At 42.6% G+C, this 21,093-nt stretch overlaps 3 protein-coding genes across 4 annotated transcripts; 2 read left to right on the forward strand and 1 right to left on the reverse strand.

Moving 5' to 3' along the window:
• Positions 1-197: 197 nt before the first annotated feature.
• POLI (DNA polymerase iota) lies at positions 198-6,705 on the forward strand (the record flags this gene model as incomplete). 2 transcript variants are annotated; one of them, XM_082074618.1, is made up of 10 exons in its annotated part: positions 198-847; positions 1,659-1,784; positions 1,925-2,089; positions 2,432-2,584; positions 3,097-3,333; positions 3,885-4,063; positions 4,166-4,257; positions 4,588-4,721; positions 5,492-5,694; positions 6,181-6,705. In XM_082074618.1, exons 1-10 carry the CDS (start codon positions 763-765, stop codon positions 6,703-6,705), a joined length of 1,899 nt encoding a protein of 632 aa, XP_081930744.1. In that variant the 5' UTR covers positions 198-762. The 2 variants fall into 2 exon arrangements, with proteins under 2 accessions (XP_081930744.1, XP_081930745.1); XM_082074619.1 differs by having other exon boundaries at positions 1,662-1,784.
• A 605-nt stretch (positions 6,706-7,310) lies between these two features.
• On the reverse strand, positions 7,311-13,418 carry STARD6 (StAR related lipid transfer domain containing 6). Its single transcript, XM_082074621.1, has 7 exons — positions 13,356-13,418; positions 12,539-12,632; positions 12,339-12,388; positions 10,188-10,314; positions 9,414-9,531; positions 8,281-8,374; positions 7,311-7,975 (listed from the first exon to the last, which is right to left on the reverse strand). The coding sequence occupies exons 2-7, from the start codon at positions 12,626-12,628 to the stop codon at positions 7,822-7,824; spliced, it is 633 nt and encodes a 210-aa protein (XP_081930747.1). The 5' UTR covers positions 12,629-12,632; positions 13,356-13,418; the 3' UTR covers positions 7,311-7,821.
• Positions 13,419-13,688: 270 nt separating this feature from the next.
• On the forward strand, positions 13,689-20,938 carry LOC309451576 (lung adenoma susceptibility protein 2). Its single transcript, XM_082075369.1, has 6 exons — positions 13,689-14,885; positions 15,712-16,404; positions 17,832-17,928; positions 18,285-18,393; positions 19,252-19,383; positions 20,509-20,938. The coding sequence occupies exons 1-6, from the start codon at positions 14,612-14,614 to the stop codon at positions 20,524-20,526; spliced, it is 1,323 nt and encodes a 440-aa protein (XP_081931495.1). The 5' UTR covers positions 13,689-14,611; the 3' UTR covers positions 20,527-20,938.
• The last annotated feature ends 155 nt before the right edge of the window (positions 20,939-21,093 follow it).

The following is a 21,093-nucleotide window of genomic DNA, read 5'->3' on the forward strand; positions in this document are numbered from 1 at the left end:
CGCTTCCGCGGCCGGGCCCGGAATCGGTGTGAGCGGCGCTGCCAGCGGGGCGCGGCGCGGCCTAGAGCGGCCGAGCCGAGGGAGCGCCGGAGGCGGGGCGGGCGGGGGCGCGGGCAGGGGCTGCCCCCGCGGCGGCTTCGGGCGCCGGAGGGCTCGGCTGCGGAACCGCGGCGGCAGGTGGTGGGGCTGGGGGGAACCGGCCGGCGCGTCCCACTTGTACCCCCGCGTCACGGAGAGCGGTGCCCGGCGGACGGTGGAGCCCGTCGGCACAGGGGCACCGGCAGACCCGCTGTGCCATAAACCCGAATTCACCCGTTTGCTCCTCCAAAGTGCCCGTGAACAAAGCGCTTCCCCGATCCCCCACGTTCAGTTTATTCGTGTCCTCTACAACCACCACCGGGCTGACAGCCCGCGGGGGTCCCGCTCGCTCCCGGGACCCCCGGGCTCCCTCCGCAGCAACGATACCAACTCCCCGCTCGGACTCCCCGGTAACGGAGCCGCCGCTTCTCAGCGGTCCCACCGCCAAGCACACAACCGAGGCGCTGGGTCCCCGCGCCCTCCTCGGAGCCGGCCGGGGTCCCTCAGGCCGCTGCCGGAGTCCCCGGCCCTCCCCGCCCCGGTGGCGGCGGCGCTAGGACCTGCGCGGCGCGACCGTCCGGCCGCCTCCTCGGCGGGGCGGGCGCAGCGCGAAGGGAGCGGTGGGAGCGCGGCCGGTCCCGCCGGCGGCGGAGGGGAGCGGCGCTGAGTCAGCCCCGGGGCGGCATGGAGCCCTTCCCGCCGCCCACGGAGCAGGACGAGGAGGAGGAGGACTGGCTGCGCCCGCAGCCGGCCGCCGGGGCCGCCCCGTGTGAGCGCGGGCCCCGGGCGGGGCGGGGAGCGATGGCGCCGGCGGCTCCCGGGAAGCGGAGGCGCGTCCCGCCGTGACCCCGGCGGCTCCGGGGGGACCGAGCGGGGTTCGCTGCGCGTTCTTCCCCGGGCAGGGGGAGCTGCCGAGCCCGAGCCGGGTCCCTGCGCGCTCCGTGGGGAGGGCAGCGCTGCTCCTCGGCAGCCATAACCCGGTTTGAACCATTTCCGTGGTCCTGCTGGCAACCACTTGGCTTCTCCTCCTACAACAAGAGACCTCAGTAGGCATTAAAAACACCAGCGCCCCCAGAAAAGCACGCAGAAAGACACTGCTGTTCCATTTGGACTGTCTCAACTAATCTGGGTTATTTTTATTTTACAGAAATAAAAGCCCTTTTTTTTAAAAAAAATGCGTTTTTAATTATCAGGCTTGTTTTCATGGCAGGGTTTGCTGTTTGTTGGCTGGTGATTTGCCATGTACATTGGGCATCCCTGGGAAAAGCAGATATCTGCTAGAGCTATATTAGTGGAGTTAAAACCAGATGATTTTACAGCAATGGGTTAAAAAGTTTCAGCATTGCGCTGCGAAAGGATATTCAATGTCCTAAAATGGTTCAGTGGCAAAAGAAAACTCCAAACCCACGAGTGTTTAGTAGGAAGCTGAGTTGCTTTAGGTTAATTATGCTCTTAAGTAATCTTAGAATTAATGCAGAGCTAGAATTAGTATAAATCTTGTAAATTTTATATTCTTCTTGTCATATTAGTATGGATTAATCTCTAAAAAGGCTGGATGTGTTCCTTTGCTTTCCCTGCAGCAGGTCCCAGCAAGTCGGCGTTGGCAAGAAGCGCAGCGCACAGGGTGATCTTGCACATGGACCTGGACTGTTTTTACGCACAAGTAGAAATGATCCGGAATCCTGAATTAAGAGACAAGCCTCTAGGTACGAGTTACCGTGCTGTTAATTTGGGGATTATGTGTATTTAGGCAGAAAGAAAAAAACTAAGGGCATGAATAAAGTCTTTGCAGCATGAAAGCACCAAGAAACTTAAACTTTAAACAACATTTCGCCTTTAATTTCAGGTGTGCAGCAGAAAAACCTCGTGGTGACCTCGAACTACGAAGCAAGAAAACTCGGAGTACAGAAACTGATGTTTGTGAAGAATGCTAAAGAGAAGTGTCCTCAGCTGGTGCTGGTTAACGGGGAAGATCTCGCTCCGTACAGGGAGATGTCGTACAAGGTTACAGGTACCAAATGAACAAGTTTGCAATAAGGACAAACACTTTCTGGTGTAATAACTGAAAAGCAAAAGCCCACCCAGCTGGGAAACAGATTTCCTTAGGAGAAAGTACTGCCAAGGCTAAGAATTCTCGTTTTAAAAAGAAATGGGGAAAGAAAGAAGAGATTTGGGGTGACAGATGGAGTTGTGGGATAAAGAAATATTCACCTTCACTAAATAAGTGTCTTATTTTATCCAGAAGAGAACGCGGATTCTCTTTGTGCAAGGAGTCAGCTGTGGAGCGACGCAGACGCGAAAACATACATTATGAGTTGTATATGTATTATCCTGGGTCATGTTTTCCTCCTAGAGCTGCTGGGGGAGTTCTGTCCGCTGGTGGAGCGCCTTGGGCTCGATGAAAATTTTGTGGACATCACAGAGATGGTCGAGAAAAGATTAAAGCAGCTCCAGCAAAGCGCATGTTCCAGAGTCCGCGTGTCCGGCCACGTGTACAACAACCAAGGTGAGTTAAACGTTGTTTGCGTTGAAAAACAACACAAAATATTTGTGAAGTATCCATATCCAGAGATGAATTGTTGGAAACTTGTACTGCTCCATGCTTGGTTTCTTTTTTTGAGAGAACTTCTATCCCAAATACAAACCATCATTCCAATGAGATGCTACAAAAAATAGTCCTTAGCCTCGTTTAGCGTTTGCATGGGAGTAATAAAGGCTGAGCTGCAAGGCAGCACCTTAAATTAAAGATGTATAAATCTCTGCTTTGGTTACATTGGTACAAGAAGCTGTGATACTTAATGCTTTTCTTTGACTTGTCTTAATATATTGTATTTTCTATTTAAAATGCCCCCTGGATTTGGCCAGCGGGGTTTTTGGGCGGTCGGAGTGAGGTTAAACTTGGATGCAGAAGCCACTCGACCCCTGAGCCCGTACTTTCTTGTATTGCTTTAACACGCTGTAAAAATTAGCGAAACGTAGAGAATGAGCTAATTAGGGGATTTTGAATTTTCTTTGCAGCTATTAATTTGGACGATACAAGGCATGTAAGACTCATTCTTGGCTCTCAGATCGCAGAGGAGTTGAGGGAAGCCGTATACACGAGGTTGGGCCTCACGGGCTGTGCAGGAGTGGCCGCCAACAAATTACTGGCTAAATTAGTGTCCGGGACCTTCAAACCGAATCAACAAACGGTTCTGCTGCCCGAGAGCCGCCCAGATCTAATTCGCAGCCTCGACCGCATCCAAAAAGTGCCTGGTAAGTGGTGCTGAGGGCATATTGACAACTCAATAAAACAAATACGGCAAAAATTATGGCTGTCATAAGCGATCTGGGTTTTGTTTAGCGGAAGGAATGAAAAGACTTCGGTTTTCGGAATTGTCCGTGGTGCCCTAAATGCGTCGCGGCACTTTACAAGATACCTTCAAAAATACAAACATCTCAGTTTGTCGAAGCCCAAACATCGTGGTTGATATTAGGTTTTAATACAAATCTTTTGGAATTGGCTGACTGCAAACATACTGATAGTTATTAAACCAGTGTATTTGAGCCAGGTAGAATATTCCGAGCTATCACTTTTCCTAATTACTCTGCACTGGTGTCGGCTACAGCCACCAGCTGCCCTTTGCTGGCTCCCACCGTGGCTTTTCTATGGGCAGACTCCAAAATTCGAATGGGACGTCACCAAAAAAGTTGCTGCAAAGCCTCTATTGTGGTAGTGAAATAATCGTCAGTATAACATGGGTAGACACTTTATATATATATATATATTCACATTTCTGTGTGTTTTTAATGCCCGTTTTCTGTAGGCATTGGTTCCAAAACAGCCAAACGTCTGGAGGCGCTGGGGATTAGAAACGTGTGCGATCTGCAAGCGTTTCCATCGGCGGCGTTGGAGACGGAACTGGGCGCTGCTGTCGCTCAGCGCATCCAAAAACTCAGCTGCGGGGAGGACGAGTCGCCCGTGACCCCGTGGGGCCCTCCACAGGTACAACTATTGGGCTGAAGGGCTTTAAAATCAAACCAAATTGCTTTTAGTTTTAGTTTAGTAATTATCAAATTGAAAGGACTAATAGATGGGTTTTTTCAGTCCTTTAGCGATGAAGATTCCTTTAAAAAATGTTCATCAGAAGTGGAAGTGAAAGAGAAAATTGAAGAGCTGCTTCATAATCTATTAGACAGGTGACTTCAGGAACTCCTTTTGATATTTTGCTTTTCATGTATTAAATATTGAAACGTAGCGGTATTGCAGACTCACCCACTTAATTTTCACCTTCAGTATTCACATTGTATTGAGCTTCTAATTTCCGGGTAATTAAGGGAGCTGGGTAGGCCCCGAAGTTCTCTGTATAATCAGTGGAGTAAAGCCAGAAGTTGGGAGAGTAATTTAATTTGTAATTGTAAAATAATGCTTGACTTTAACTTAGATGCTGTGACAGGTTCCATAGACCCCCTGAGAAATACTTGTAGTCATATTAATACTTATTTTTTGTGCACGTTAATGCTCCGTAGAATCCACAAAGACGGAAGACAACCACACACCGTGAGATTGACCATTCGCCAGTTCTCCTCAACGGATAAATGGTTTAATCGGGAAAGTCGCCAGTGTCCCATTCCACCTCATCTCATCCAGAAATTTGGAAAAGGTCAACTTCGAATTTTAGTATCAACTCTCTGTAAAGTTCTGTTATTTGATGGCACGGTAAAATTTCCTACACTTAGTATTTGGAAACTTTTTCATTATTTGTAACGGATTTATCTTGAGATACACTAAAAAGATACAAAACATCACTGTAGGAATAACTTGGACGCTACTACCATGTTTGAAACCAGCCTGGCTGGATTCCTGGCAATAAATTACGTGGTGGGATGGGAAAGCGAGACTGGGGGCTGCTGCCCAGCTTAATCATCTGCTTTTCTCTCCGAGGGATTTGACTTATGTTCTCAGTTTTATTACGTAACGTCTTTTTGATGTGCATCTGAAAATGAGTCACATAAAGGCTCATCCTTCTCAGACTTCAGCCTTCCAACCAGCAATTGCAATTCATTTGACACTTGATTCAGGTTGGAGCGAGGAAGTAAATCTGTAATAAATCTGAATCGCTGTTCCCTGCTTTCAGTCCCTGAATTACTCCTCGCAGTCCTCGGGAAGCTACTGAAAATTTGTATGGCTTCTCACTTCAAAATTGCTACCGGACTGGAGGAAACGTAACAATTACTGTCAGCTCCTGTCATGCAAACTCCGATCAACCGTGTTATTGCCAATGTTGGGTAATGTTATAGACCTGCACGGCTCTGGAAAGGCTCTTGGTAGAATTAGCTCATTCTTCAAATGTCTTCAGCTTGGCTTGTATCCCATAGTTCTTTTCTGACCGAAGTACCTACTATTGCTTTTTTTCAACCCTTTTTCTTGTAGAAAGCAGCGACATTCTGTCCCCGTTGGTCGATATACTACTGAAGCTCTTCCACAAGATGATAGATGTACATGTGCCGTTCCATCTCACCCTTCTGAGTGTCTGCTTCTCCAACCTCAAAGATCTTCCTCGCGGCAAGAAAGGATCCATCGGTTTCTATCTAAAGCAGATGTCACCACCAGCAGGCTCCAGTAAACGTGCCCGGGTGAGCTGAAAGATACTGATGAGAAAGGTCTAGGATATTTCTGTCTTCAGGATATTGTTTAAACCTTAACTGCTTTGGAATGATTAGGATCATAAGGGGTTTTTCACCTAGTCAAAATCAAGGTTTATTTGGAGTCTTCTGAGCAGGTGTCACTTGTCACACTTTTGTGGATTGATAGACTTGGCTGTTTCTCAGCTACTCAGGAATAACATCATATGGTGTTATTCTAGAACTCCACAGATCTTTAAAGCAATAAAATGTAACTTCAAGGTATTTGCTACTTTAAAGTAAGAAAAGGATTCCTATGTGTATGTACTTTTTAAGGTCTATGTTTGAAAATAAGATGTAGAACCAGTACCAGCGATAAGGAAGAAAAAATATCTGTTAAGGAATAGTTTGAATAACTTGATGTTAGTAAAACAGTGCTTGGTAACTAGTAGATTACACAGAACATACGTGTGCTTTTACATCTATTTTTTGCTACAGGAAGTGGAAGATGTCTCACAAGAGGAGGGAAACGCTTCTTGGAACCAGAACTACAACAGAACTGGAACTACCAAAAGTAGGAAACTTGCGGAGGAAAAGCAAAGCCAGCTCAAAGAAACAGGAATTCCTCACTGCACATTTCATTTGCCTCCCACTGATATTGACCCACAAGTCTTCAGGGAACTTCCAGAAGATATTCAACAAGAAATGATTGCGGAAAATCCAGAAGTGATGGCCAGTTGTTCTTCCGAGTGTCCCACAAGTGCGCTGGATAAACAGCTGTTGGAGGAGAAAACTTCCCGGCAAGCAGGAATTGTATTTCCCCCTCATGTTGACACAAAGACATTTTATGAACTACCTGCAGATGTGCAGGAAGAACTAATCGCTGAATGGAAAAATCAGGGACCTGTGGCCAAAACTCTGGAGAAACCCCCTGAAAAGCACAAAGCAAGTAAAGGAAGAAGGACCGCAGCCCCGTGTTTATCACAGTCTAACAGTTTGCTAAGATATTTTAAGCCACAGTGAAGCGTTTTTCATCATAGTGACGCTGTAAGAATCAGCACTCGAAGGCACTTTAGTTCTGAAAGTTTACTGTAAATTGGAAAGATGGGAATATTAAAAATAAGTCTTGACAACTTTTGACATAAAACCTGCTGGTGACCCTGTTTAAGTCGTAATTAGTCAGTCTTAGTTTTCTTTCTTATAAATTGATATTTATCTGTTGAATCTTTAGTTGTCCTAAAAATATGATAGTATGCAAACATATTTTAGTATTCTCTATTAATATCTTAACACGCTGACTGGGGGGAAGGAGTTTTTACTTTAATTTTATTGAGTTATACACCATTTGCAGTTAATTGTTTCTCACAACTTGGGGGGGGATTGAGCAGAGAAGATGAATGTGATTTTCCCACTATTCTTTAATTTGCACCAATGGTTCTGGAACAGCAACGGGATCTGCTGTTCACATCAATCTCACTATTTCCTGTGGTTAACTCATAACTAGAGGTACCAGAAATACCAAAACATGACTTCCAAATGAATCACATCACCAGCTTGGGCCTGGAAATCAGTCACCTTATAGAAATTGTTCAGGTTTGGTGCTCAGGATTCAGAAAATAACAACTCTGTGTACAAAGAGCAGCTTTTAATGAGATGCTATATACAAATTCATCAGGGTTTTCTTCAAATAATTCCAAAACAGTGAAACAGTCGCTAATTAGAGTTGCACACTTGTAGTTAATAAACGTGTTTAAAGCCTCTAGTACATGAGATGTTTGCTTCTTTCAGTCGAGTGCATAATTGAGGTAAGAATTTAGCAAAGTACGTTTAAAGCTATGGCAAAATATTGACTACTGTATTTTAACATTGCTATATCACCAGATTCTCACGTGAATATATATATTCTTTTAATATAAAGTGCAAAAATATTACAAACCATCACCTGATTCCATTGAAAGCACTGGCCTGTACTTTGGTGGCACTTCAGCGCAAATTTTCACGTCATTCCCAAGAACCATTTTAACAGTTGAGCTTTAGACATTTCCACATATCACACAAAATAAAACGTCATCATCTACTTTAAAAATGAATCCAAGTCAAAGACGCAGGTGACTTGTGCTTGTGATTTCCCACTTACATTTAGTTCTGATCTTTCAAGGCTTTCAGTCCAGCTCTGGTATCGGTGATGAGGTTTACGAGCGTGGTCGGTAACACTGATTCCACTAGCGAACAGGGCAGCATTCCTCCCAGTTCCGGCTGAATAAATACAACCAGCTTGGAGTGCTCTGGATTCCTGGGATAAAAGGAGCAAAATCCAGTAGTTAATATTTGTTGCCTGTGCTGTGAAACTTAGGGAGATGTACAGATGTTTCTAGTCCATGCCTATGGAAATTATTAATAGAAAAAAGTGGAGGATGTATAAAAGCATCAGTTGTTTCAAAAGAGAGACCAAATCACAAAACTGACCGGCGCAAAACTCCAGAAGAAAACTGTCTAAATAAAATAAATTTAAAAGCCACGCGGTTCGGAAAATGTTCAGCTTTTTCTAGAGAAGATAATGAACCAAAGGTGCTAATGTCGGGGGCTTTCAATACTCACTCAGGCAAAGGTGAGCAGACGTATCCGCAGGGATTGTTGTAGCCCCGGACACAGGAGGGAGTTGGGGGGCAGGCGGAATATTCCACGCTGACAGCTGGAAATCGCCACACAAAGAGCAAAACCAACTTAATTATGTTTATATCTGTCAATTGTCTGACTCAAAATTCCCCTTTAAAACCAACCTACTATAGGATAGTACGAGATCTCGCAATACGGTCCCTGGTTAAGTTCAGCAATTCCATTCTGTACATAAAACACCTAAAGGACATTCAATATTTGTGCAAGTAATTCAATACATGTAACAACTTTCTATAGGTGTTTGGGCCAAAATATGATCCTTGAGATGTGATTACACATACCTAAGTGGTGAGGTGGCCCAAGCAGTCAGTGTGTCAGCAGGTCTCATTAATTAGTACAGGCAATTGCAGAGATGAGGAAACTGCTGCACATAGGAGCAGCTGGGAGGGGTTATTTTGTTTAGTTACCCATTATTTTTGGATCATAAAATATTGTAAGATGATGGCTGGAAAAAAAACCTGCCAGGTCAGTAAAGTTCAAAGATGAAAAATGTTGTTTTCTGCCATAAGATCCACAAGAAGAAAAATATTAGCACAGAAATGAAGTAGCAGTGAGATGTTTCCTGGTTGGCCACATAGCTGTAATAGTAATCATTGTACATTTCCTCTAAGTTTACAGAGCCGAGCTCAAAGAGAATCAAATCTGGGGCAAATTAGCAGTTCACGAGGAGAATGGCTTATTAGGGAAGTCACATTTCGTCGGGAAGCCATGTAAATACAGAAAACTGGTATTAAATGCTGAATTTATAGAGTGAAATAATAAAGTCCAGCTTCCTCGTACTACCACTACATTTTTGCAATTTTTCAAAGAAAGGCTGAATAGGAGAATAAATAGAGAACACAGTATTTCCTTTGAAGATAAGTGTTGATAGTTTCAGTGTTTAATAAACCCCCCCAACTTGGTTTTGGGGATAAACAGGAGGGGACTTTTAAGAGCACACACAAAGCAAGGTACTCGCTCCTGGGAAAAGGCTGCAGAATTTACAGCCGGTCGCTTTGGGGTTTCCAGAATGCTGCCAAAAATACAAAACCATGCAGTAGTTACATGCAACTTACAGTTAGTTGTAAGGATATCACCAGGGTATGGTTTAACATGCAGCAGGTCAACAAAATCCCGGGATGAAATCAGCCCCATACCGTAACTGTGGGTTACGCTGTGGTATAGACCAGTGTCCTACGAGTAAGTAAAAGGAGGTTTTGGAGTTAGTACGTAAGAAGCAAAGTTTTCTTTAATTGGCAAAGCAGCGCTACATGTTAATAGTGAGTATGTGACAAAAACGGGTTATTATTTGTTAGTAGGAGTTAACATGAGAGCCGTAACACAGGGCAGGGATTCACTGCCATTCCTCATGGCCGACATTGGAGGCAGGAGTATAGTTTCTTCAAATGTGCTCATTTAGTGGAAGCAGGCGGCCTATTTGCATTAAAATACACCTGCTGGATTCCACATCGCATTCTGGGACAAAGATGTGGAATCTAACTCAAAAAATCAGATATATGGGTGGATGTCCCACAACATCGTAACATCTGACCAGCTCCAGGCAGAGGAAAGTGAGAGAGAGGGTCAGAGAAGACAAAAAGGGAAGGATTCTTTATTTTTTTTCTGGTTTAGGGATTTTTTTTATACACTTGAGCCATTTACACATGTGTAATAGGTTCTGAGAGCTCTCTCCATACCCAGGGCCATCCCTCTCAAGTTTACAAGTTTTTACTGACCCAGAACGTATTTAGTATTGAGAGCTTTCTTTGTCCCAGTAGAAATCTTTTTAGCCAGCATAATTCACACCGAAAGTGTTAAAATAAAACCTTTGTATCAAATTATCGTATTACCTGGTCAATGCTTTCTAACAGCTTGTATGATTTTAATGCTTTGTCCCATTTGCTTCGATATTCAGGAAGATACATAAAAGGAATGATTTTACTGGGGACTTCCTTAATTATCCCTTCTCCGCGGTATCTAGATTGTGTAAAAAACAGAGACTGAATTCACATTTATGAACTGGAAAAATAGGTTATACAAGAAGAAGTTGAGGATGCCAAGCTATAATGAGGTAAAGTACATGATTGCACTTGATGGATTGATTAAAATTCAAGTAGTAATAACAATTATTATTCTGCAACTGATTTTTGAGACCATTACATTCTTGACACCACACATTTTATTTGCGAGCTAGTAGAGAGGAACCTGCTAATTTAAATATATGCAATTAACCTATTAATTTTTCCTCTATAGACGCTCGCAACCCATTTTGCCACTGATTGCCAGTCTTCTCGCTATTTATGAACTAGTGCATTCTGGCCTTTCTCCAACTTTTGTTCATAATCTTTTGAGGAGTTCAAGGGAAAGTTCACAGGGGGAAGAAGGAAATAGGAAACTCCTGCAATGCTGGGAACTGCTCATCACAACTGAGAGTTCTCACATGGAGTTCCTGGAGAAACCGTGAATCACTACGGTGAGCACGAATTAAACACAAAGGTGACGGACACTGCGTGACGAGATGAGCTCAAAGGAGACTGTTCAAGAAACGTGAAATCAGATTTACAGCCCCTGAGGATGCACAAACGTAAGTCAGAAAGACAATTTGAAATGTCTTTCTTGAGTTTAGGTGACATAATTCCAAATGAAATCCCACTCAGGCTTGAACAATCACCTTCATGCTTCCCTGAACTCTGCTGAAAATATTTCACCTGACTGAAGCAAGGATCCCTATTGCTTTTCACTACCAGATCCCCCACTGATTTCTTTTAGCAAGTAAAGCAAACTCCTAATACTCCTGCAATTTAAAAAATAAACTGGCGTTTGCGATATGAGGTTAATAAATAATGTCCAACTGAAAGTGAAAAGAGCTACACTTTTGCTCCTAGAAACAGCTAGTATTCCTTCACAAAAGACACACTACAGATCAGTACCACTTGTTAACCTGACAAAGATTTATACAAAAATAAATGAATGCAAGATTTTGGCTCCCTAAGCCAAATGGCAGAAAGCACAATGATGCTTTTCCTGACTGCAGAGGACTTGCTATATGCGGATCTGGGTACAAATGAAAATGGTTTTGTGCCCAACTGAGACTATAGAACATCTTTTTTCCTTCCCCCAAAATAGTCAGGCACGTTCTCCTGAATTCTAAGCCACCCGACCCTCACACCTTCACATACACCTGTATTGAAATACAACCTGAAATACAATAATTAGGCCACATACAACATAAGCAAATTCTTATTAAGTTAATAGTACTTTTAACATATTCTAATGAAATAGCACAGCTACTTTCCATTATCATACTGTAGAGAAATTCATCTGTAACACATCTACATGTGAGTGTCAGTCATTTCTCAAGCAAAAACTTCATAGAATCATAGAATAGAATAATTTCAGTTGGAAAAGACGCTCAGGATTATCAAATCCAACCATAATCTAACTCTAGCACTAAACCATGTCCCTGAGAACCTTATCTAAACGCCTTTTTAACCCCTCCAGGAATGGTGACTCCACCACTGCCCTGGGCAGCCTGTTCCAATGCCCAACAGCCCTTTCCGGGAAGAATTTTTCCCTAATATCCAATCTAAACCTCCCCTGGTGCAGCTTGAGGCCGTTTCCTCTTGTCCTAAAGCAGGAGGGGTGAAAAGCAAAGCCCCGCTGATAAAATATAACAGCTCCAACAGAATATTCCACCAGGAAGAGTCACTGACTTCAGGTCAAAAGTGTGACTCCGTATCTCCTTATACTTCCATATTAGTAAGTGTTATATAGTATTTAATATTCACAGAAATTTGAAAATTGCTCAGGAAATCCATCTCTTGTATTCCAGCCCTGCACTGACCCAGTGTAACTACAGCACAAAATCCTCTCTAAGTCTAACAAAACTATAATCAAAACGTTCCTGAGGGCGTTAACGTCTCCATTTCAACTTTGGGTGTCACTGTTCAGAATAAGATGTTGTTAATCATTACCATTTCAAACAAAATGTAAGTACTTACATATTTCCCGCATACTCTTTTGAAGGCTTGGAAGAAACCGTAACATTTTTCTCAAAGTAGAAAAAGGAAAAATAAAAACTTAGCAGTTGATAATGAGTTATGAACTAATTGTTAAAGGAAAACAGTTTTAAACACTTTTTGCAACAAAATGGTTTTAGCACAAATAACTTCATAAACAATATTAACTAATATTTTCTTACTGAGACTTTTATCACCCTCCATCCTGAAGTATCTTGACTGTATGATAAAAGTTTTTCTGAAACTTCATCTGCGATTTTCTTATAGTCCATTTATCTGTAAAGATTTAAAAGCGGTTTGCTGGCATAGATAAAAGCATTCCTTAAAGAGCAAAAAACCACGGCGCTCATTCCTGTTTCCTTTCCATGGGCTTTAGTTTATGTTAACCGAGTATTACTATCAAATGACTTTTTATTCATCATAATCAATTTCAGAAAAAGAGTCTTTGTTTAAACAAAGTTCTAAAATTGACTTCTAGTCTTGGCTACTGAGAAGTAGCCATTAGTGTGGATCTTGAGAATTGATTACGGCTTTTAGTGAACACGCCGTTCACTTCATATTAAATCCATCGTTACTCTGCATTCAAACCTCCCCTCAGTTTATCACCCGAGATTCTGATTCTGCCATAACTGACTGAAGTCAGTTCAGAAGTCACTGGAGTCAGTTCAGAAGTCACTGGAGTCACTCACAACACCGCTGAACAATTCAGGACCGGCCTCTCACACAAAATCAGCTTCAGAGCTAAACCTTTACGGGCCTGTCCCGTGTAACGGGTTGCACAGACCTTTCCGGAGCCCCCTCAGGGGGATTCCGGCAGGCGCTCGGTGTGAGGGCCCCTCAGCTCCGCCGCCTCTGGGCTGACACGGAGCGCTCAACACGCCGCGGAGCCCAAGGCCTGACAGGGGAGACTCCCACCCAGCAGCCCCGCTCCAATCCCCCGCCTGGGGCATCGTCTCCGGGGGATGGCAAGAGAAACCGGCCGCGACAACCGGGACTCACCTCAGCGGCGCGACACGGAGCTGACAGCCCAGACCCGCCTTCCCGCCCTCCCGCCGCAGGGCATGCCGGGAGTTGTAGTCCCCGCGGGGCATGCTGGGAGCGGTAGTCCCCGCTGGCGCCGCGCCCCGTTGACCGACTCCGACTACAACTCCCACAATGCTCCGCGCCCCTTTGCGCCTGCGCCTGCGCGCCGCCATTTTGCTGAAGGGGCGTGGTCCTTTCAAAAGCGGCGGGCGGCAAAGGCGAAGGAGCTGCCGCTGCGGAGCGGGGACGCGCGGGGCTCCATGGGCGGGCGGGTAGCGCACCCTCCTGGGGGTGTGGAGGCGTTATGCTGCTTTGGGTGCTTCTTGTGAGGGAAAGGGGGTGGAGGGGCCTGCCCTGTCTCTCCTGGGGGTCCCGGAGGCCGGTGCCTCCTCCTCGGCTCCTCCTCGGCTCCTCCTCGGCTCCTCCTCGGCTTTATGGGTAAAACCGCTTCGGCCTTGGGAGAGCTGTGCCCTACTGAACCTTTTACATATCAATCCTTATGCTGCTGTTGCGTGGTTATATTTGTATTTTTATATCTTTGGATATAACAGAGTTATTACTCTTTGTTCCTTCTACAGCACCTGTTTCCTTAACAGGTTCTTCAAATGGCCTTTTACCCAAAGGGCTGAAACAAACCGTTAAGTTTCTGTCCGTGACCTTGACCATCCTATAACAGCATTTAGAACAAAGCTGCGCTTCCAGCTCCTCAATTTACAGTTTGTGGGGCTACAAAGGCAGCTCGGATTAGTTCAGCTACATTACATAGATAAGACAATTCAAAGTGCTTGTAAAATTCTTTACTTTGTGTACCCATTGTGGTTATTACCCATAAAAACCTGTGTGAGGGCAATGGCTTCCTGCTCTTGTTACCTTGAGTTGTTAATTTTTAATGCTACTCAAGCAACTTTTAGTTCTGTTTTTGTCCCTGGATACGACTCTTTTGTGCTCCTTCTGAAATCAAAAGTTATGATACCTTTGCTGAATTGTGTGTTTGGTGACAAACATCAGTTTGGTGCATATATATAATAAACTTCTTAGAAAAGCAGCAAATTGAACAGCTAAATAGTATTTTCAGGAAAGTGCTAACACTTTACAACAAAAGTAAAAAATCCTGGGTATGTTATAGTTTGAGAAATATCAGTGCAAAGCATCACTTGCAGTTTTGTTTCTTTTCCCATTTAGATTGATTTAAAAGGTGAGCGAAGGCTCTGCCAGAAACCTGGATAAAAGCCATGAGTTCAGGAGAAGAAAGCATCTGCTCTCCTGATTCAACAGTATCTTCTCTTTTAAGAAGCTTTAGTATTGACAGCGCTAATCCCAGCTCAAACGGTTGGATTCATTACAAGGACAAGTTCTATAGCTCTGCATCTGAGGCTTTGGAGGCTTATATTGAAGATTTTGATTTAAGTCTCACATCTCCAGGCATAAGCACTGGAAAAATCTGCCTGTGTCACAGCACTCCCAAACAGACCAAGTTTTCCAAGCGTCGCGCCAAAGCAAAACGTGGTATGTCACCTGTAAATACACCTTTTGATAAGTTGCTTGCTGATTTAATTGATTAGATGAACTTTTATGAGATGGCCTAGAATAGATAACTGTGCTTGAGCTCATTTATATTGCAAATTAATTGTCCATTACGTCTGAAATAGCAAAGTCCTGGCAGACTTTGTTCTGTGAAAGATGTAATCTTGTGTTTTATTCTGAAATATTTCTGTTGCTGTTCTTTGCAGAAGTCTCATTAGCTCCATTCATGTATTAGTGAGTCTGTATATATGTTCTGTATATTATAATAGTCTAAAATACCAATTTCACTCACTGATATTACAGTGAAAGTGAGAAGAAATTACTTCCAGATACTGAGGGAAATTTCATTAATCATAGTTTCAGTTAATTAAAAAAAAAAAAAGGTTCTAATGGTGGTAATTCTCTTCTGAGAAACTGCCAAGTTTAATCTTCTATGCTGTATAAATTTCTGTAGGGTCAAAAAATGGGTCTATAGGCCCATTATCTGTCTCCCTGCCTTGCAAGCTGTTGCTTTTAGCCATAATTTTTCATAGAAATGTTCCATTTCTATATGGGGAAGGTCCTGAAGGTTCCTGTGTGGAGGAAGTATCGCTACTAGGACTGAAATACTTAAGGCCACACTTGCAAACTACACAATTCTGAATATGCAGCTAAAAATGGGCCGTAGTGTTGAAGTCCTGGTTCTCGTAAAACACTAAAGAAAATACTCAAAGCTGTGGATGTTGTGTATGAGGAAAGAGCTTTTGACTTAGTAAGGTGTTTATCAAGATGGATTCGTGCATAATTCATGTAAATGTTTGGTTTTCAGCACTGGGGGATTTCAGTCAGCTGGTGGGTTTGGATTCTTGTGCTTCCCCCTCTGGAAGGCAGACAGAACATGACCCAGACTCCACCAGCCTCGCAACAGATGATCTGTTGGCATTTCCTGCAGACGGATCGCTGCCTTTTGACCTTTTGAAATCAAGGCATCCACGCAGTGCCCAGAACAGCCGGTCGCTTAACGCGTCTTGCTGCCCTTGCCAAACCTCATCGCTCGATGCCAATTTTGGTCTCCAGGAGGACGGGAAAGCTGTTGCTCGCCAGAATCCGCACAAAGACTTGAGCAAAAAGAAAGACCGAGTGTCTAAACCTGATGGGTACGATGCTGGCGCCTCTAAAGGAAGTTCCAGACCCTTGTCTTTGGAAGATAATTCTTTTTCAATGAGGAATTACCCGCGGTGGCTCACCAGCCAGAAATCTGCCCTGAGTGTGTCAGGGATAAGCAGCATCCCTGATTTTCACTACCCAGCCTGGCTGAAGAGTTACAACCTCTTTCCTGATTCAACTAAAAGCGATGGGCAAAATGTTAACGTACAAAGCAAAGCTTTCTCTTCACAGACATTGGAGATCCTGCGAAAAACACACTCTGGAGATCAAGACAGTTCTAATTGTTTTGAACAGAATGATTGCCGGGATCTAAGAGGTGATAATAAAGTAGAAGGAAGTTGCAACTCTGATCCAGGTAAGTGCTTCCCATTTAATAACTTGTTTTCAAGACACATCAAAAAGCCATTCAGAGGTAACTATACTTTGTAAAATGTAGAAAGAAAATTGAGGGTAGGTGTATAAAATCACGTACCTTTTTTAAACCAACATTCTCTAGACATGTTAGTCCAGCCACACTGTACAGAAGATTTATTCACATCCATCATTGACAAGTGACTCAAAGCACTTACTAGTAGTTGACCAAGTTAAACAGCTTTTATACTACACGTTTTTGTATATAAATCAATATTTAAGCATTCATTTTACAGCAATGGTGGCATATTTAGTACCTCACTGCAAGATAATGACAGTAAATCCATTAATATTTGAATAGCATTTCAAGCATTAAATTAAATTACATGAAGTGTAACCTTGGGGGAGGGAGATTCCCGCACATAGTGTAAATGAACCCGTCAACTTGGTAAGAAATACTCTTTATCCTGCAGCTTTTTCTGTGCTTTACGGAGTCAGCAGGAGGTATTTGTAACCCGTATATGTTGGTTATCCAGAGCTTTCCTTGGGAATTGCTCTTGGGAAGCAGGGCCGTCCCCCTGTGGTGAAGCACCATCTCTGGGCTCTGAAACAGCAGCGAGATTCGCTTTGATATGAGAGATTAACCTTTCCAAGTGTTAATTACCTTCACTTCTAAGTTTACCCAGCTCAAAAGAAAAAGATTCTTTCCTTTGTTATGCAAAGCATAAATATTGATATCTCCTTTTATAAGCTAAATTAAGATGCTGTTTATGTTGTGCATTCAAAGTGACAAAATGTCAGATATACAAATGTCTGCAAATACCTTTTTAGTGTGTATGCATGACAAACTTTAAATATAGGGTTGTATCTCTTTTTTTCCACACAGAAAATGTTACCAATAGTGAACAGACGAGGTATAAAAAAATTTATGAGAATGTGTCATTTTGAGCCCTTGTCTCAACCTATTTTTGTGAGAGTCCTGTGCATGATTGTATTTTTTATATATATATAATGGTTTGCATGTATATGTTTGCATGATTTCTTTCCCAGGTGTCTGTACAAGCAGCTATTAGAAAAACCTCTGCAAAATAAGAAAACTAACCAAAGAACTTATAGCATTAATAAATAATATTTCATATCATATTGTGAATTACTTAGATTTTCTGCAGCATGGAAGCAAGGTAAAAACACAAAATAATCTTGAATATGTTCTATAAGTTGGGAAAACACACTTTTAACTATTTGAAATGCTCTCCTGGCTGGAATGTTGCAGCCTCCAGTTTTTACTGATGATTTCCATGCCGTATGCCCACACCACGGTAACCAAAGGAGTTGTATTGGTGCTATACTCTCCATCACATATTTCCAGTGCTAAGTAATGTGGAAATAAAGCCCCTGAAGAGGGTCGGACACGTTGTCCTTGTTTTTCAGAAGACCAGCTGTCCGATACTCCAGAAAATGCCGGGAGTCCTTCTACCACAGAAATACTGGGAGCAGAAAGATCATGGGAAAACGCTCCGGCTGCTTCGTAAGTAAACGTGGAAATGCGGAATGTATTTAATTGCTTTCTATAGAGATTGTGAGTAATGGGGATGTGGCATGTGTGTAAAGGATTTACAGTTCGAGGTAAGGGTATTGATTTCAAGGTCAGGATATTGATGCGCTGCTTTCCCTTCTTTATCAACTTGCAAAGAGTTGCCTCATATCTCTTTGATATACAAAGATGTATTTCAAAAGAAAAAATATTTAATGGAACCTCGATTGGCAGATTTAATAGTTTATAAAAAAAATTAACAGTGGGAAGCCCATTTAAAAAAAATACTATATCTTAAACCAATCCCTTTAGTTTATAAGCCTATTATTCTCTGTTGGATGTTGGTTTAGCAAGGCACCGGTGCCTGTGTGCTGTGAGGACATGGAGAACGCTCCACCCCTCCCCAAGGCAGAGATCATCCACAAATTCCTGGAAGACTGCTTAAATGACAAAAATAAGGTCAGGAAAATGAAGTATTTCTTTCTGGGACTGCCCCAAATATAGATTAGAAGTGGGGATACTTGTAAACTTGTTCTCATCCTTCTAGAATGTATTAAGTCCAACTGCAGTGGTTTAGTCATATTTAAGCACGATGAATCAATGCAGTTAATAAATCCTATATAATCTAATCCTTGGTCACAATTATGGTTAAGAAAGCATCTAACTATTAAAACGCTTTGCTTAGTAATAGCTGGACTTTTACACTCCATGTCTTCTTTAAGTAATTTCTTGCCTCAAGTGAAGAAAGAACCTTTCTTGTTGGTGTAATAATCATTAATTTCATAGCCTGGCCGATGTATTGTCTGCATGTTGCTTTACTCTATTTCATCCTTCGTATTTCCCATTCTCTTGGTTCTGTTAGATCATCAGACATTTCTAGACGTAAGTATTTCTAGATTATCCACAAATCCTTGTCATCCTGCTTTAATTTGCTTTTTTGATTCTAGAATGAGCAGATATCATATAGATACTAATGACACGAATCAATCTGTGTTTATCATTAAGGAAGCTTATTTGGAATGTGGAAACACGTGGAAGGCTGAGGCCTTCCTGTGGTGTTTCACATTCTCCTAACAATGTTATATATTTACAGCGATTTCACTGACCATAGAGTGGCATAAATAAGGATAAACCACTGTGGCATCGTACATGTGCAATTTATAAATAGACCTTTAAAGAACACGTAGAGGGAAATACTCATAGAAATTATCCCTTAATTTGTTTCAGGGAAACTCTAAAAGTTGGTGGCTGGTTTGTTTTGGGGTTCTTTGGGTTTTTTATGTGCATTCTCAAGAGCTGCTTTGGGTTTTGGTTTAGGAAGCTGTTTCTTGTGGCAATCAGCATCACAGACCCCTTGAAGCTTTGAAGCTGATGTTGTTTAAACTTCAAGCAATTCAGGGAAGCTTCAGCCAGAATGAAACTGCCGAGCAAAAGGAAGAGTTGGAAAGAGTGAGTAGTCGTTTCCTTACGTTGTATCGTGCCGATATCCACATGCTGTGTCCATTCCTGAGAAAAACCCATAGTCCCTTTAATCGACTTGATTTCCAGTCGTAGAAAGAGCACTGCCAGCAGATTCAATCCGGTTGGCATCAGGAGCATGCGCTCAAGGTTTTTGTGCCCTAAACCCCGTGTCTTGCTGCTGTTGGTGCAACGGGAGGCTCTGCGCTACCTTACGCTGCGCTGTCTCCTGCGTGTAACTCCACAGTGGACCCGGCGATGCTGCAAAAAGCCATTTGTAAACCAGGAGATGGCGACATTTCAGGCAATGCTCCCCAAAGCTCAGCCTCTGCTGCTCTAGCAATAGCTGTGTTCTGGAGAAAAAAGCTTGTTTCTGATATCCCCATTAATTCTAGGCTTTCAGGGGCACATACCTAACTTTTTACAAGCTAGGCCTTCTCAAATCCTCTCTCCTTGCCACCTTTGGCATCAGTGAGTTGGTATTTTGCAGCACTTTTATTTCAAAATGATTTTGTAGGCTTTTTTTACAGCTCTCTTGAAAATGCTCGAGAGGTCTTGGGAGGTACAAGCCTATGAGGAGAAAAGAATGGTGAGGGGAAACCTTGCTCTCCAACCACCTAAAAGGAGGTTGGAGTGAGTTGGGGTTGGTCTCTTCTCCCAATAAGAAGTGACAAGACAAGAGGAAACGGCCTCAAGTTGAGCCAGAGGAGAAGTTTTGCAGTCTCCATCCTGGGAGGTTTTCAAGATTTGAGTGGATAAAGCCCTGAGCAACTTACCGTAACCTCAAAGCTTCTGGTTCGAGCAGGAACCCAAACCAGAGCTCCCTCCCAACCCACATTACTTTATGATGCTATAAAGTTGTTGGCGATACTTTCCGATGCGATGTGCTATAAAAACTCTGTGTATTGGCACATTCAGTTGCTTTTTCTTCCTTCAGTTAACCTTTTTTTTGCTTGTTTTTTGTTGTTTTAAGCTTTCTGGACAAGCAGAGTCTGAATTCAAACTGTGTGACAGTGAGATAACCCCTCTTACTAATTCTATTCAAAAGTAAGTGACCATTGATTTTTCTGACTTCTCACCGTTTTATCATCCTTTTTCTGCACTTTTTGAAATTAGAGTTCTCATATGATGTAAAAACTTCGTTAAGAATAAGCCAGTAGTGACTAATTGCAACATGACAATTCATAGAGCAAAGAAATATCTGAATGGTTGCAGTGATGTGCTCTGGAAATGAACTTTTGTCTTCCATCCATATCAATAGATGTGAAAATATTTTGTCCCCTATTTCCCCTATGGGGAAGTAATTGCTAGTGAACATTGATATGCTGTATTATGATAATATTTTGCAATTTTTAACGTACCTATTCCATAATAATTTAATAAGAACTGTGTGTGTAAGCACCTATATTTGACAAGTTGAAGTTTCAAGGAGTGTTTTATCAATTAGAAAAAGCCTTAGTGCATTTTAGAATATCAAAAACAGAATAAGTGGAACAGTTAGACTTAGATGTGAACTGTATATAATGTTAAGCTGTTTGTAAGGCAATCAAGATTTTGTGTTAAATATAAACTAATATATACACTGTGGTTAAAGTTCTCATTTTTCCCGATATAGGGCTTTACACCATTTGTCACGTCTCCAAAGTCTTGAAGATACCAGCAACCAACAAGAGCAGACCAGTGATCATGAAGATAAGCAAG

The sequence above is a fragment of the Streptopelia decaocto genome, assembly GCF_964273445.1.
Source record: "Streptopelia decaocto genome assembly, chromosome: Z".
Classification (NCBI taxonomy): Eukaryota; Metazoa; Chordata; class Aves; order Columbiformes; family Columbidae; genus Streptopelia; species Streptopelia decaocto.